Source organism: Hipposideros armiger, unplaced genomic scaffold (genome assembly GCF_001890085.2).
Source record: "Hipposideros armiger isolate ML-2016 unplaced genomic scaffold, ASM189008v1 scaffold_40, whole genome shotgun sequence".
NCBI lineage: Eukaryota > Metazoa > Chordata > Mammalia > Chiroptera > Hipposideridae > Hipposideros > Hipposideros armiger.
Genome location: NW_017731390.1, coordinates 2032088 through 2049194, shown reverse-complemented (window position 1 = coordinate 2049194; position 17107 = coordinate 2032088). Strand labels below are relative to the sequence as shown.

General features: G+C 43.8%; 1 protein-coding gene across 4 annotated transcripts in view; it reads left to right on the top strand.

Moving 5' to 3' along the window:
- Positions 1-16852, top strand: part of B4GALNT2 (beta-1,4-N-acetyl-galactosaminyltransferase 2 (SID blood group)) — a 35775-nt gene extending 18923 nt beyond the window's left edge. For 3 of the 4 annotated variants that reach the window (XM_019638452.1, XM_019638456.1, XM_019638454.1), the window contains exons 4-11: positions 1751-1857; positions 2989-3026; positions 5853-6033; positions 7069-7155; positions 12619-12806; positions 13563-13703; positions 15565-15784; positions 16375-16852. In XM_019638452.1, the coding sequence (XP_019493997.1) occupies positions 1751-1857; positions 2989-3026; positions 5853-6033; positions 7069-7155; positions 12619-12806; positions 13563-13703; positions 15565-15784; positions 16375-16580 (1168 nt within the window). In that variant the 3' untranslated portion in view covers positions 16581-16852. The remainder of the gene's footprint in view (positions 1-1750; positions 1858-2988; positions 3027-5852; positions 6034-7068; positions 7156-12618; positions 12807-13562; positions 13704-15564; positions 15785-16374) is intronic. The other variant, XM_019638455.1, reaches the window with a different exon arrangement.
- Positions 16853-17107: the final 255 nt, after the last annotated feature.

Here is a 17107-nt window from a genome sequence, read left to right as displayed (position 1 = left end):
TCACACTTTATTTTTACAGCATGTCCCTTTTTATATTGGACAGTTGACCATTATCTCATTAGTAAAACGTTTTTTTACATAGTTTCGATGTTTTTATCCCCAGGGTTCTACTTCCTTATAGGCTATCTTTCTTAGAGTTTCACTTCCTCATAATTCTTATGCTACAGGGTACAGCTTGATCTATTCTATGCTAAAGATTAACTTATCTTAACTATGTTCTAATCTTTTTTACCTATAATGACTATGTCTACTCAACAATTATCCTAAACACTATTAGCTAAGCAGGATCTTAATATTACAGGGTGTATACTTTGTCCATTACTAAGAGACTAGCAGTGTGACTAAAATTGCCTTTAGTGTATAGGGTAAAATTTGTGTAATGTATCTAAAATCTACGTGTTTGTGATTAAAATAATCAATATATAAAGGGGTATCAGATCTTTTATCCTTATTTGGGATACATCCAGGGGGGACTAGATTTTCCGCAATGGAAGGCAGTATCTGTTTCTCCGTCAGAGCTTCAGAATTTGCCACAACAATAATGTGCTTGGCAAGGAACCCAATTTATAATTTTTATCTCCCAAGGCAAGAGATATTACAAGACCAACCATAAGGCAGTGCCCCAGACATCCAGCGCCGTGCATGGATCTCCACCTCGATGCGACCTTGTCAAACATTGAGGCACGGCCGGCTCCCAACACTTGCCGGCCATTGGATGCTGCTCACAGTGGCTCACGGCAGCTCATGCTGGCTGCCAGCCACTCACGGTGACTCACAGCAGCCCAGCTCCAGGTTGAGCTGTTGTTCACCATCTTAGCTGTAGAAGGCACAGTGTCACTGGCTCTCATGTGGGATCCAAACCAGGGCCCTGCTGCTCAGAGCGGGCCACCCAAGCCAACTCTTAACCAACGCGCCACTCTGCCGGCCCAAAAGATATTTTTTTTAAAAGTTGCATTTCCTTGATTAATATTGAAGCTAAGTGTGTTAATATATTTATTAACCATTTGTATTTCCCCTTCTGTTAATTGCCTATTTATGTCCTTTTTTATTGTAAAATTTTGTCTTTTTCATATTCCCATAAATATTCACAACAGTAGTCTAACCTGTCTTCCAGGTAATCTAAGTGATATCCTTGGTTAAACTGGATCTCTAAAGGCTACATTTCAACCATGTTACCTTAGTCCCTCAAAGAACCAATCTTGCTGGATAGTGTCATGCACTTGCCCTTGACTGAAGGTTGTTACAACAACAAAACCACCTGAAAATGGTCACTGTGTTTGCTTTAAAAATATTGAGACAACAACCACTCACACATCAAGTTTCCTGTGATATAGTTTAGTTTTTAGCTCCATGCCAGGAAAACTTCTCCTTCTCTTCAGGGGTTGGTCTGCTTTGCCGTTTTGATAATCAGACCAGCGTACTGATTGTCAATCATTTTATACCCTGGCTACCAGGAATTTCACATGTGACTTTGGTGTTCAGCTACTGTAGCTCGATTGGCCCATATGGTCTGATTATTTTGTTTCATCTTTTCTGCTGGTTGTGGTTTTTATTTTTTATGTGTTTTGTTGTCAACTGCCTCAATTCCTTTGTGGAACTAGAGGCTGGGAATACGTGAAGGTGGAGAGAATAGAGGGATGAAGACAACCTACTTTCTATTTTTTTCTCCATTAGCAGCACAAGGAACCGCTTTAAGAACTAACCAAGGATGGGTGTCAGGGTAGCTGTTAACAGTTCTGTTTCCCTGCAGAGAAGGGCTGCCCCGCCCACCAACCCTGCTGGCTCCTCCCAACCTCCCCTTTGGGTATCCTGTCCATGGGGTGGAGGTGATGCCCCTGCACACAGTTCCCATCCCAGGTAGGTACATCTCCATCCTGAGCGGACCCAGGCAACTTTCCTATTCCTTCTTAAGCACAAGGGGAGAGCGGAAGGAAACAATCATTCATTGAGTACCTGCTGTGTACCCAGCATAAGAAAGAAGCTTGACATGATAGCATTTAATGTTAGTGTCACTGTTTCCACTGCTGGAGATTGCCTTTAGTAGCTGTGACCTCCCTGAGGCTCTGACATAACACAGAAGAGGATAGAAACCTGTATGCTTCAAAGCATCTTAGGACATAATTGGCTTCTTGGTGTCTTCCAGCATCATAGGAGCAGGCAAAGCATGAGCCCACCTCCAGGGGGTGAAATATTTATATGGATTAAAACTCCTTTCCATGAGGGATTTTTACCCACTCCTCTAGTTCAGCATCACAGACATGTGAGTTAAATGTTATTTTGCCAATTTCACAGATGAGTTTAGTAAGGTATCTAGGGCCACATAGGGAGGATATGTTTGAATTAGAGCTTAAATTAGTCATAAGAACAGAGATGGATTCTAAAGTAGATATATTTGGGGTTAATTGTTAGTGTTTTTGAATAGTCATTTAGAAAGTGATATGACACTTTGTTTTTTATTGTGGGGAAGTATACAAAATTTACTATTTTAGTCATTTTTAAGTGCATAGTTCTGCAACCATCATCACGATCCATCTCTAGAACTTTTTCATCTTCCCAACTGGAACTCTGTATCCATATAATATTAACTCCCCCTTCTCCCCAGACACTGGCAAACACCATTGTACACTCTGTCTTGATGAATTTGACTACTCTAGGTACCTCGTATAAGGATGATTCAGTTTTTATCCATGGCTTCCTTCCTTTCAGTAACAGGGATACCTGGAAGGACTGGATTAATTGACAGCACCCATCCAAAGCTGAGGGTGAGCATCAGAGGTTTTAGAACCTCTGGAGTTTGAGAAGGACTGTGGAAAGCATCTAACAGAAACTTGGGGAGAGGGGAGTGTGTCAGCAAACACCCTGGGTAGGAGGTGGCACTTGAACAGACCCCATCTGCAAGGATATGGAGTCAGCCAGGAAGGTGCAAGTCTTAGACAACCTTTGACATCCTCTCAGATGATGTTTTTTGTCTTTTCCTGTGTCTTCCAGGTCTCCAATTTGATGGACCCAACGCCCCCATCTATGAGGCAAGAGTCCCTTTCCCAGCCTCTTTGTGCACTTGGCATCCTGTCCTCGATTCACAGCCCATGCACCCTTCCTCCAGTGGTGGCTGGTTTCAGACTATGACAGAGCTCCCATCCAGATTAAATAACAGACATGAGTCTGAGGTGGGGGGTGGAAAGGGTACCTAGAGAAGGCACAGTTTTTCCAGCCATGGGTATGGCTGGAGTTCCAGGGAGGATTTCCAAGGCAACACCAAAGCACTGGGCTACCATGGATGCTGCCACATCTGTGCAAGAGGAAGCTGCTGCCACAGTCATGACTCCTGTTTTGTGTTGCCTCTGCTGGCAGGCTTAGCGCCACCAAGACGGACACTCTGTGCCCTGCCCTGCTTTGCCCACTTACTATAGCTCCACATCAAGGTCTTCTGCAAGTATATCTGACCAGTGGGATATAAATCAGGTCCAGAACCCTCACTGAAAAGGAGTCTGGGAAATGTAGCTTTAGTTTTTTCACCTCTGCATGTTAAACAGAGGTTAGAATGGGTGGTGAGTGAGCAAATCTGCAAAGTTACTCTATTCCGCAGAGGACTTCTCTGCCCACAGCCCCAGGTAAGCCCCCCACCACCCACCTCTGTCACTTTCTCAGTACTGTTATTTTTTCATAGCACTTACCTGTACCTGAATTACCTTATGTGTGTCATTATATGCTTATCGTCTCTCTACCCCAGTAGACTATAACCTTCTTGAATGCAGAGAGCCTGTCTTATTAACAACTCTTTCCCCAGGTGCCTGTAATTTGGATCTCAGAAAGTATCCATTGACTGACTAAAGTGTTTCAGCAGGAGTGACATAATCCAGTCTACTTTTCATAAAGATAACTGGCCATTGCAGAAGACAAGGAGGCCAGAGAAGAGAGTAGCATTAGGGAGTAGCAATGGGGGTAGAGAGAGGTGGATCAATTTCAGCTACTTTAAAAAAAAATTTTATTGGGGTCCAGTGTGTTTTTCCAGGACCCTTCAGTTCCAAGTCAAGTAATTGTCTTCAATCTAGTTGTGGCGGACACAGTTCTTTAGCCCATGTGGGACTCGAACTGGCAACCTTGGTGTTATTAGCTTGTACTCTTACCACCTGAGCTAACCGGCTGCCCCCTCAGCTACATTTTGAAGGTAGAATTGGCAAGACTCACTAATAGATTGTCTGAAGGTACGAGGGAAAGAGCAGAACAGCAGTGACTTTTATTTGGGGACTTGAGCTGTTGAGCAGATGAAGGTGCCATTCACAGGGCAGAGAGAACCAGGGAGAGGGTGGAAAACAGGTTTATAGAGAAAAATCAATAGTTAAGTTTGTTTTTTTAAAAAAGATTTTATTGGGAAATTGGGGGAGGAGAACAGCGTTGGGGAATCGGGGAAGGGAAACAGACAAGTTGCTGTCCTTTTGTTCTTCAGTCTAGTTATGGAGGACATCGCTTCACTGGTTCATGTTGGTATTATCATTGCGCTCTTCCTGGGTGAGGCAGATTGGTCTCCAGTCACTGGATGGCCACTCACGGTGGCTCTTGGCAGCTCACGCCGGCTGCCGGCTATTCACGGTAGCTTACGGGAGCCCACTGCAGCTCCATTGCAGCCTACACCGTCTCCGGCGACTCACGGCAGCCCAGCTCCAGGTCGAGCTGTTGTTCACCATCTTGGCTGTAGAGGGCACAGCGTCACTGGCTCTCATGTGGGATCCGAAACAGGGCCCTGCTGCTCAGAGCTGGCGTCCCACGCCAACTTTTAACCAACGTGTCACTTGGCTGGCCCAATAGTTCAGTTTTGAAGACATCAGTTTGAGTTACTTGTGAAACTTCCTAGCAGGAGAACCACCTAGGCAGCTGGATCTCAGAAAGAGATGAACTGCAGACACACATTTTGAAACCATCAGCATATGGATGATACTTAAAGCCATGGGAATGATGAAGTCCTCCAGCAAAAGGTGCAGAACCAAGCCCTAAAAAACTCCACTTAGGGCCGGCTGAGTTGCGCATTTGTTAGGAGTTGTCTTGGGACGGCAGCTCTGAGCAGCAGGGCAGTGGTTCGGATCCCACATGAGGGCCAGTTATGCTGCGCCCTCTACAGCTAAGATGGTAAACAACAGCTCGACCTGGAGCTGGGCTACCGTGAGTTGCCAGCAACAGCGCAGGTTGCAGTGGGGCTGGGCGGCAGAGGGCGTGAGCTTTCCTGAGCTGCTGTGAGTCACTGTGAGCAGCCGTCCAATGGCCGGTGAGCAACTGCCTCACCCGAGAAGAGCGCACCAACATGGGCCAGTGAAGCGACATCCTCCACAACTAGACTGAAGAACAAAAGGACAGCAGCTTGTTCTGTTCCCCTTCCTTGATTCCCCAACGCTGTTTCCTCCCCTAATTCCCCAATAAAATCTTAAAAAAAAAATCTCCACTTGGAGGTTGGATAGAGGAGGAGGGGGAGGAAGGGGAGGAGGAGGAGGAAGGGGAGGAGGAGGAGNGGAAGGGGAGGAGGAGGAGGAGGGGGGGAGGAGGAGGAGGAGGAGGAGGAGTTGGCAATCAGAAGGTAAAAGGAGCAGCCAGTAAGAATAAGAAGAAATCTAGAAGAATGGTATCCTGCAAGCCAAGAGATAAGAAGCTAAGAAAATAAATGGCCCTTGAAGGCATCAGGGCCCAGGGCTTGATTCTCCTCTGCTGTGGCTGGAGCAGTGACACCATGCAGAGCCATATGCTAGCTTTCAGGAGCACTCAGGATGCTTCTCCTCTCACCCTAATATGTTCTGTCCCCTGCTGGCCATGCTGGGTATGTGCCTTTATTTGCATTTAGCATCTTTCTATTTCATCCATCCTAGGTCACACTGACAGCTTCGCTGGGGACACTGAACACCCTCGTTGACATCCCAGACAGTGTGGTGCAGGGCAGAGGCCAGAAGCAGCTGACCATTTCAACCAGTAACCGGAAGCTTTTGAATTTCATTCTCCAGCATGTGACCTACACCAGCACAGTGTACCAGCACCACAGGGTGGATATCGGTGAGAGCCTGTAATTAGGTGGCAAATTGCTTAGGGAGCCAAAAAAATGCTAGTGGGCCCTCTCAAAGTCTTCCTCCTCCAGGAAGCCTGCCTACAGTTAAGTTTCTTCCCTTGCTCCTGTTCCTAACCCTAGACACCTAACTTCCAAATTACTGTACCCAATACTATCCCCACATTGCCGTTGACTCCATAGAAAGGACAGGTGAAATGTCTGCTCTTCTCACTGTGAGGACAGATCATCAGGCTGCACGCCTGGCAACCATCCATTTCTGTTCCCTATTCTTGGCAGCTCTCAGAGCTGAAGACTTCAGCTGCCGTAGAGGAGGGAGCCAGTCAATACATCCGTTTATTGTCCTGGGCACTAACAGGAAAGAGGGACATGGGGAACGCCCAGTCCCAAGGGCAGTGGCTTTTTCTACCCCTTCCCAACCAACCTCCAAACCCCATCCTAGAAATTCCTGGAAGAACAATTCCTACCACCCTCAGGGCAGCCTCCATTTCTTTCTGGATGAATTAAAGTCACTTCTTTCTCTTTTGACTAGCTGCACAGGATACATTTCCAGAACACCAACAAAAAGAAGTGAAACATGGGACAGATTACCCACGACCACATACTAAAGAGCGAGTTCTTTCCACCTTCAGGTTTTCAAACATTTCCTTTCACAGAATGACCCTGTGAGGTAAAATAGGGCAGGTCTTATAATGCCAGTATTATAGCAGGAGGAGGAGGTTATGTGATTTGCCCACGGCATTTCACATAATAAATGGCAAAGTCAAACTTAATCCACACGTGCTCCACCCCACAGATTCTCACAGGGCAAGGGATGAGAGTTTAGGAGGCATTCAGCAAGCTGCTCCAGGGACACACAGCAAGTCAGGAGTCAGATGCCATAGACTCTATGGGGTCCTCAACCTCATCCCAGCTAGGACCTTCTCTATCAAACCTTCACTCCACCATCATGTGGGCTTCCCTGAGGTAGTGTGGAGAGGGACTCAGACACGTGCTGCCCACCCTGACTGTATGTCTCCCTCCAGTGAGCCTGGAGTCCAAGTCCTCACTTGCCAGATTTCCAGTGACCATCCGCCATCCCGTCATGCCCAAGTTACATGACCCTGGACCGGGTAAGGCTCTTGTCCCTGGGGCTGCATGGCGGAGGAGGACAATTGATCAAAATAACAGCTCTGACAACAAGCTTTGTTTTGAGGAAAACAATTCTAGAACACAGTGCCCTGATATTGCTTAATTATATTTATCTTACTATATGGTTGTGCTTATCTTGAAAAAAATCTAATGAACCTAATAATATTTTAATAAGTAATAGTAATAAAAACAGTGATAGTGGAGCATGAATAGATGTATCAATGGGATAAAATCGGAAATCCAAATAGATGCATTGGAATTTTGCCATATAATAAAGGTAACATTTCAAAGTAAAAGGGAAAAAGACGGATTATTTAAGAAATCATGTGGGATAACTGTGTAGCTATGTGGAAGATAGAAAGTTGAATATCTGTCATAGTTCATACCAAGATAAATTCCAAATAGACCAAAATACCTAATTTTTTTAAGTACCGGGAAAATGGAGTTTAAAAATAGCCTTAGAGTATAAGGCTTTGCTAAATATCACACAAAGCCCAAAAGCCATAAAGAAAAGGCTAAAAACACAAAAATACATAAAAAATTAAAAAAAATCTTTTATGGCAAAAACCCACCATAAGCAAAGTTAGATGACAAAGAACAAGTTGGGAAAAAATATCTTCAGCACACATTAAAGTCCAAGGTCTAATTTAGAGCAATAATTCAGAACACTTAATAAGTAAAGAGCACCTAATAAGCCAGTGGAAAATGCATGAGTTACAAAAAATTAAATTCAACAATGCTTTTAGCTATTAAAATATATTTTAACTATTAAAATATATTCACATTAAGAAAAGCACAAAAGAAAACTACACTCATATCAACAAGTGTAGGACAAGTCGTGGAGAAACAGGCATTTTTATAAATTGCTGGCGGGACTGTAAACTGGCACATTTCTGGAAGCAATTAGCAATATCTATTAACATTTTAAATGTGTGTACCCTTTGGGTCAGCAATTCCACTGATAGAAATTATCTTACATCTGTGTGAAGTGACATTTGTTCAAGGTTATTTACTGCAGCATTGTTTGCAATGACAAAAATCTTAAAAGTGGGAAGCACTGGTTAACTCAAGTGTGGTCCATCCATGTAATGAAATGCCATGTAGTGACATTCAGAAGAAGGGAAGAAGGGAAGCAGGAGGGTTAGGCTTTTTAAATTCTGATACAAAATGCTCCCCAAGATATGAGCAAGGTACAGGAGAGTGAAGAGTAAGCTACCATTTATGTAAAAGAAAAAGAGGGGGAAAAGAATGTATGTACCTAATTGCTTGATTATGGAAAACTAAACAAGAAATCGGTAATATTGGTTGTTTCCAGGGAGGAAACCAAATAGTTGCGGGACAGGGATGGAAAAAAGTATTTCTTTTCATGGTATTATTTTCTATATATTTAGAATTTTGAACCACTTGGCATTTAAAAAAGTGTATTACCTACATAGTAAAACTATAATCTATCCAAATAATTCTATCCAAAATATAAATTAAATTATTTTAAATAGCATTAAATATCATGGATAATGATTTAAAATATTTGACATCACTATCTCAAAAATAAAATACAAGAAAATTCACCAAAAAAAAAACTTTTTTTTTTTAAAGATTTTTACTGGGGAATTGGGGGGATGGGAACAGTGCTGGGGAATTGGGGGAAGGGAAACAGACAAGTTGCTGTCCTTTTGTTCTTCAGTCCAGTTGTGGAGGACGTTGCTTCACTGGCCCAGGTTGGCACCATCATTGTGCTCTTCCCGGGTGAGGCAGATCAGTCGCCGGCTTCTGGACAGCCGCTCACTGCGGCTGCTGGCCGCTCACGCTGGCTGCTGGCTACACACGGTAGCCCATGGCAACCCACTGCCGCAGGGGCTGCAGCCTACGCCATCGCCGGCGACTCATGGCAGCCCAGCTCCAGGTTGAGCTGTTGTTCAGCATCTTAGCTGTGGAGGGCAGTGTCACTGGCCCTCATATGTGGGATCGGAACCAGGGCCCTCTGGCGTCCCAAGCCAGTTCTTAACCATCGCGCCACTCGGCTGGCCCCCAAAAAATCTTTTTTTGAGGGGGAGGTGCTTCAATTATGTTTTTTAAAGATAAAGTGTTATAGACACAATGGAAATCTCCACAATCTATTCCCTTCCCTTCCTCCAGCAACCATCATCATGTGTATCTTTCTTTTCCCTGCTTTTGCACATTTAATATGTAGATTTCTATTCCTACATACACACACAAAGCATACAGTGTGGTTTTGTGCATTTTCGAACTTTTCATAAAAATTATCACATTGTACGGTATGATGTTCTAGATTTTGACCTTTTGTTCGTCTATGGCTTGTATTTTGATTTTATTTCTGGGGTCTTTTGTTGTGTGAAAGTTTTATCCTTTAGTAGAGTAGAATTGATTGGTTGTTTTCTTTCTAGCTTTTGCTTTTTGTGCCTTGTTCAAGAAATTCTTCCCTGCACTGAAGCCATAAAGATACTCTCCTGTATCTTTTTCCAAAGTTGCACATGTTTGCTTCCACATTTAGATATTTGCTCTACCTAGAAGTTATGTGTGGCATACAATAGGGGTGTAATTTTGGGGGGTATGAATAGCATATTGTCCCAACACCATATGTTGAATAGCCCATCCTTCTCCTCCCTGGCTTGTATTGCCATTCTGTCACACACCAAGTTTCATATGTGCAGGGGTCTGAATCTGGGCTTTATTAGGTTGCGCTGATCAGTTTATCATTGGGCTAATTCCATAACATTTCGATACTCTTTATAACAGGGTTTCTACTTGTGGGGATAAATTCTGTACTTTGTGGATGACTATACTTCATTTACAAAATTTTCTTAGCTCTTCTTGCTCTTTTAGTCTTCCATTAGAATTTTAGGATCAGCTCGTCAAGATCCTCTGAAATCCTTGAGATTTTGATTAGAATTTCGTAGAATTCATAGATTAGTTACAGATGAACTGAGAACTTTATAAAGTTGAATATTCCCAATCATGATTCCAGTATATCTGTATACTATAGGCTCCATGGTGCAGTCTCTTTATAGGTTCTTCAGTAATTTATTTTGTAATTTTATTTATAAAGGAATTGCACATTTTTTATTGAATTTAGTTTTGGGTACCTTATGTTTTTATTGTTATCGTGAGTTGGATCTTTGTCTTCTACATTTTAATTGGTTGTTGCTAGTATACAGGTTTTTAGGGATTTTTAAAAAAGATTTTATTGGGGAATTGGGGGAGGGGAACAGACAAGTTGCTGTCCTTTGGCTCTTCAGTCTAGTTGTGGAGGACGTCGCTTCACTGGCCCATGTTGGTATGATCATTGTGCTCTTCCTGGGTGCTGCAATCGGTCGCCGGTCATTGGTCGGCCGCTCACAGCGGCTACCATCCACTCACGCTAGCTCACGTAGCTCACGGCAGCTCGCTGCAGCCCACTGCAGCCCACTGCAGCCCACTGCAGCCCGCTGCAGCCCGCTGCAGCCCGGGGCAGTCTACGCCATCGCCGGCGACTCACAGCAGCCCAGCTCCAGGTAGAGCAGTTGTTCATGATCTTAGCTGTAGAGGGCGAGCATCACTGGTCCTCATGTGGGATCCGAACTGCAGCCTTGATGCTCAGAGCTGGTGCTCCCAAGTGAGCTCTTAATCAACTGAGCCACTCAGCCAGCCCTCTTTAGGGATTTTTGAATTGGACTTATAAATAGCATCCTTGTTGTATTCTTTTTTTTTTCAAAATAAGTCCTAATTTATTTAATTTATTTATTTACTTTTAATTTTTTTAAGCTGAGCCATCCTGCCACATGTTGGCAGCTCAGCGGCTGCTCAGCTCGCGCTGGGAATCAAACCGCTGTTGCTCAGAGCTCAAACTCTTGAGCGAGCTCTTAACCAACTGAGCCACTCGGCTGGCCCTCCTTGTTGTATTCTTCATTAGTGATTTTAAAAAAATATATAGGGTCTCTTAGATAAATAATGATGGTTTTTGTCTCTTCCTTTCCAATTATAATTTCTTTATCTTGTCTTATTGCATTTGACTAAAATCTCCATTACAGTGTTGAATAGTAGCAGTGGTAACAGGCAATTTTGTTTGTTCCTGACTTTAAGAAAAATATTATAATGTTATACCACTAATGTTTGTTGTGTACGAATGTGGTAGATATAGCAGGGTAAGAAAGTTTCCTTCTTTCTTTCTATTTCTATTGCTAAGCATTTTTCTGTTTCTTCTTTCTATTTTCTATTTCATTGCTAAGAGTTTTTATTATGAATCAGTATTGAATTTATCAGGTGATATTTAAAATATCAGGACATTTTAAAATATAATTCTGTGTCTCTAATGGTTATTGATCTATATGTACATTAAGTCGATTTTTTAAATGTTTCTATAAAATGTCCATTTGATGTAAAATCACCAATTTTTTTTGTCATTAAGTTGTTCATAGCATTTTCTTAGCCGTTTTATAACATTTTAATACATCTGAAGTCATGTCTCCCTTTAGGTTCTTAACACTGATCTTCAATAATTTTAAGTGGTTTTTATATTCAAATATTCTCATTTCATTTATACCTGTTTTTGCTTCATATTTTCTTTTTTTAATATGTGTGATTCTATTACTTATCACTTTAAAGATTTTAAACATTCTCATTTTAAATCATTTTCAGATGTCTCTGTTATTTTTAGTCTTTCCGGAGTGGGTTCATCTGCACATGGTAGATATGTTGGCTGTTATTCTTATACTAATTTCCTTTGAGTGTTTTGGAATTTTTGTTGTTGAGGCCCTCTTGAGTAGAAGACTTTTGCTTTGCTTGTTTGTTTTGTTTTTGTGTCTCTCTCTTTCTCTCTAGACTCCTTCCCATCACACAGCTTTACAGTTGCTTCTGTTCCCAGTATCTCCAGATTCCTAGTCCATCCTCTTACACTGGGGTTTTGAACAATCTGGTCCTGACCTTCCATTCTCCAAGTAGACCTATGAGTACTTCCACTCACATCTTCCTGAGCATAAAGTCCAAGTAGATTTCTCTCTAGGAGCTTCAGCTGATGACAGGGGCAGGTCTCAAGTCCTTTAGACCTTCTCTCCTCTTCCTGGGCCCTGTGACCTTCCATACTCATGGGCAAAGTTCCGTGCATCTCAACTCCTAGTATTAAATGGAAGCAGGATGCAAGTGAAGAGCTGACAGGCAAGTATATAATAAAGCATTCAATCTGAAAGTAGGAAATAGCATAGTGGAGCCAACAGAACCAGAGAAAGACCTCTAGAATAGAAGATGGATAAAATTTCAACAAATTGAAATGGTTATGTTTTAAATATATTTATTTTCTAATCCAATGAACAAACCCTTATTAAGCACCTATTGAGGCATGAGGCCCGCAAACAGAGATTGTGGCATAAAGAAACCACCAGAACAATGCAAGTTAAGACAGTGAAGCTTCCTGAAACAAAGAACTCTGACACCCACTCTTTCTTGCCCAGAGAGGAAGCTCAGAGACCTGGTGACCATCGCCACCAAAACATTCCTCCGTCCCCACAAGCTCATGACCATGCTCAAGAGTGTTCGTGACTATTATCCAGACTTGACCGTGATCGTGGCTGACGACAGCAAGGAGCCCTTGAAAATTAATGACAGCCACGTGGAGTACTACTTCATGCCCTTTGGGAAGGTATGGTTCTCCCGGATGGGGAGACACGTGGGTCCTAGGACAAGAGGCTCCCTCATCAGGTTCTACCCAGGATGGGGCTGTTTCACTGGCCTTCCCGTGGAAGCAGGGTCCTGGAGTGGGAAGGGTGGGGCTGTCCTCTGAGGTCCCTTGTTGACTCCAAATTCATAGTGAAATTAGATCTCTCATGTTTCTGTATTAATGGTGTGGTTAATCTGCCTTTCCTCACACTTGATGTTGATTGAGGTCCTTCTAAGTGATTTCAGGTGTCTGACATCCCAAGAATTCCTGACATTCGGATCCAACAGCAGAGAAAACTTCTCATCCCTAGGATCCCACCCAAGCAGGAGCAGCTTTCTCGCTGTCTCTCTCCCCCGCACACCTTCCTTCAAGGGCACACAGAAGGAAATGGATACTATACATACCAGAATGTCCCACCCTGCAACATCTTCCAGGCAACATAGGAGAAATGGAAGGAGAATCACAGAGACTGTCAGATGAAAAAGGACTTCAATCTATCTATATTGGCCACAGGGCCAAGGAAGTCTTTCTAGCCTTTTAGTCTTTAGTCCAGAAAGTCACTGTCCTCCTTCCAGTGTTTCTGAGACATGGAGTCCCTTTAATCCAGTGCTTCTCAACTGCTGTCTGGGGTTGAGACAGAGCAGCCTGACTATTGCGAATTGAGAAAGCTCTCCAAGTAATAATTCTAATACGTAGTCAGACCTGACAACCACCGATCTAACCTCATTCCACCTACAGGGTTGGTTCGCTGGTAGGAACCTGGCCATATCTCAGGTCACCACGAAATATGTTCTCTGGGTGGACGATGACTTTCTCTTCATCAACAACACCAAGATTGAGAGGCTGGTGGATGTTCTGGAGAAAACTGAACTGGATGTGGTAAGGGAGAGTTGCCATTTTCACCCTGGTTGCAATCTGTGGAAACAGCTAAGACAGGGAAAGGGAAGAGAAGAGAGGAACATATTCATATGTGAGGGAAAAAAGGAAGAAAAGAGAAGAGGAGAGGGAAGGAAGGTGAGGGAGAGGGGCTGATGCAGAAAGGGAACAGCCAGCAAAGCTCTGAGGCTGAGAGCATCACACCAGGAGTCAGGAGATGTGTGAGTTCTGTTCCTGCCTCCATATTTACTTTCCTTTGAGTAAATTATACCCATTCCCTAATTCACCATTGCTTCATCTTCAAAATGATGTGTTAATGTATCACTTCTAACTTCCTTCCTGGAATGGTGTGAGATGAAAGAGAGCAGTGTTCTGGTTCTGTCACACACCACTTGAAAAAATGTAAACGGCACAGAGCTTTAAAAGCACACATATCCCCAATGATATTTGAAAAAAAAAAAGTAATAAAAACATCAAAAGTCTATTCACACATAGAAAAGACAAGAAAAAGGCGATCAAAGTTAACAATACTATATTGTATTCTTGAAATTTGAGAAGAAGGTATATCTTAAATCCTCTCAACACACACACAATGGTAATTATGTAGAGGTTACAGACATGTTAATTAGCTTGATTGTGGTAATCTTTTCATAATGTATACATATATCAAAACATCAAGCCATATACCTTAAATGTATACAATTTAACATAACAAATATATATAGATATAAAGCTGTTTCAGAAAAAGAAAGGAAATGGATCAGAAGGTAAATGGCATTGTTAGCAGGTGGATAGTCCCCAACACTCTTAGACCGACTAAGAGATCCCTTGGCTACTCTCGAAAGATCAAGTCACAATTGCATAAATGAGATAGAAGGTGTAGTTCCTGCACACGTCAGAATCCAAGCTGGCACTTGACTCTGCTTCCAGGTTCATCTTGGACTAGCTTCCCTCACTTGTGGCTCCGCCATCCTCGTGGTCCTCGGCTGCATGGCCAGAAGAAAGAGAGGGCGAGGAATGGAGGGCAAACGTCTTTCTTTTAAGAATGTGATCTAGAAATTGCAGAACCTCCATCCTAAATCATAGCCCTTCAGGCAAGACTCAGCCACATGGTCAGACCTTGAAAGAGAAGTGGGGGGAATTCCGTCTTTAGTTGGGTAGTGGGCTGTATCTTAATTTAGTTTACTTAAAACTCAGAGGGTTCATTTACTAAATGAAAGAAGGAAAGAACAGATGATGGGGGATGATTAGCAGACTTCACCGTGCCACCCTGATGATTATGATGGTTCAGGAATAGATGTAGTCGCTTGTCCTGTTTGGCTTGGGCTCTGACATACAATAATTGCACATGTCTCCCATGAGTGCATGGACAGCTGCTCAGAGAGGTGAGCCAAGAGCAGAGAATGGGAGGAAGACAGCTTGAGACAAACTGCAAGAAGCTGCAAGAACCCCAACAGTGGAGACCCCACACACGGACCACGGTACAATCGGGCTGCCTCTTGCCTGCACCCAAATTACTCCTAATGGAAGGGAGTAAATTAGCTTCTTCTGAAAGGGTGAGCTTGCTGTAGGGTAAGCAGAGCAGAGAAGTTGTCTGCCCTTTGGACTTGATGTAAGTGCTTTTTGCTCCCACCAAAATGGTTTTCTGGGGGTAAGCAGGAATGAAAGATCAAAGGACCCAACAGTATGTGCTGAAGGCTGAGGCTGCAACAGCAAGAAGAGAGTAACTGAGGGACAGTATGAAGGGTAGAGAAAAGGTGTGATTCTTCTTGTAACCCGGGTTCAGGCCAGTAAGGCTTCCTGGCATGGCAACATGGGTATTGAGTCCATGTTCTCTAATGTGGATTTCTCTGCCCATGAATAGGTAGGCGGCAATGTGCTTGGAAACTTGTTTCAGTTTAAGCTGTTTCTGGAGCAAAGTGAGAATGGGGACTGTCTTCACCGGAGGTCAGGATCTTTCCGGCCTTTGGACGGCTTCCCTCACTGTGTGGTGACCAGTGGCGTTGTCAACTTCTTCCTGGCGCACACAGAAAGACTTCAAAGAGTTGGCTTTGACCCCCGCTTGCAACGAGTGGCTCATTCAGGTAACGAGGCTATGAACTGACCTCAGAAGTTTGTTCTTCCAAGGGTTATGCTCCACTGACCATGGCCGCTGGTCAAGCAACAATGGGTTTACTTCCCTTTTCACCCCAAATTAGGGAGCTCATGGTCTCTCTTGCCTCCCTCTTCACCCTCTCTCTGACTTCTTGTTTCCCACAGGCTGTTCCTGAGACACCTCCCCCCTTCTTTTCCCCACAGCTCTGTCCCCTCCGTCTTTTCCTACCTTGCTTCCTATTCTCATTTTCCAGAAATCCTTTCCTATTTAACTGCAACTGGTTAATGGCCCTCTCTCTTTCCCCTCTCATTCCCTCAGTTCTGGAGTCCATAGTCTTGTCCAGCTGGAAAGCTAGCCCATGTCTTTCTGCCTCTTCACCCATATCTTTATCTGAAAAAATGAGCTTATTTATTTCCTTCCAACTCACCAGCATGGGCAGGTGGCGTTGCATGGGGCTGAATTTCCCCAGGGGTATAAACTGTGTCCTCTCCCCCTGACTCTCCTCCCAGACCTGGAATATGGCCCTAGATCTCTGCCTTAAGCTCACATTTCCTTCTGGTGCTCTTCCTTTCTTGGCAGAGTTCTTTATTGATGGGCTTGGGAGCCTGTTCGTGGGATCATGCTCAGACGTGATTATAAGTCACCAGCCCCATTCCCCAGTGGAGGACTCAGAGCTGGCTGCCCTGGAAAAGACCTACAGAAAATACCGGGCCAACACCAATGCCCAAGTCCAGTTCAAGCTGGCTCTCCACTACTTCAAGAACCATCTCCAATGCTCCACGTAAAGGTGCATGGGCATCGGAAACTTGCTAGGCCGACTGATTGTGGGACTCTGGAACAGTGTGGTACAGGTGGTCAGACTACCAAAAAATGCACTCCTGAAAAGATAAATATTACAATAAACCATCTAGTGGGTGGGGCAAATGGGTCAGTCTAAGTTACTGAAAAGATTAATTGAAGGCCAAGGATCATTAGAAATGGACCAATCAGGGCCGGCCGAGTGGCTCAGTTGGTTAAGAGCACGAGCTCTGAGCAGCAGGGTTGCTGGATCGATTCCCACATGGGCCAGTGAGCTGCGCCTGAGCTGAGCTGCTGCTGAGCTGCTAACAGGTGGCAGGATGGCTCAGCTGGTGAGATCACATGCTCCTAACAATAAGGTTGCCAGTTCGACTCCTGCATGGGATGGTGGGCTGCACCCCTGCAGCTAAGATTGAATATGGCACCTTGAGCTGAGTGGCTGCGAGCTGCTGATGGGCGGCCGGATGGCGACTGGACTTGGAGCTGAGCTAGCTGCACCCTCCACAACTAAAAT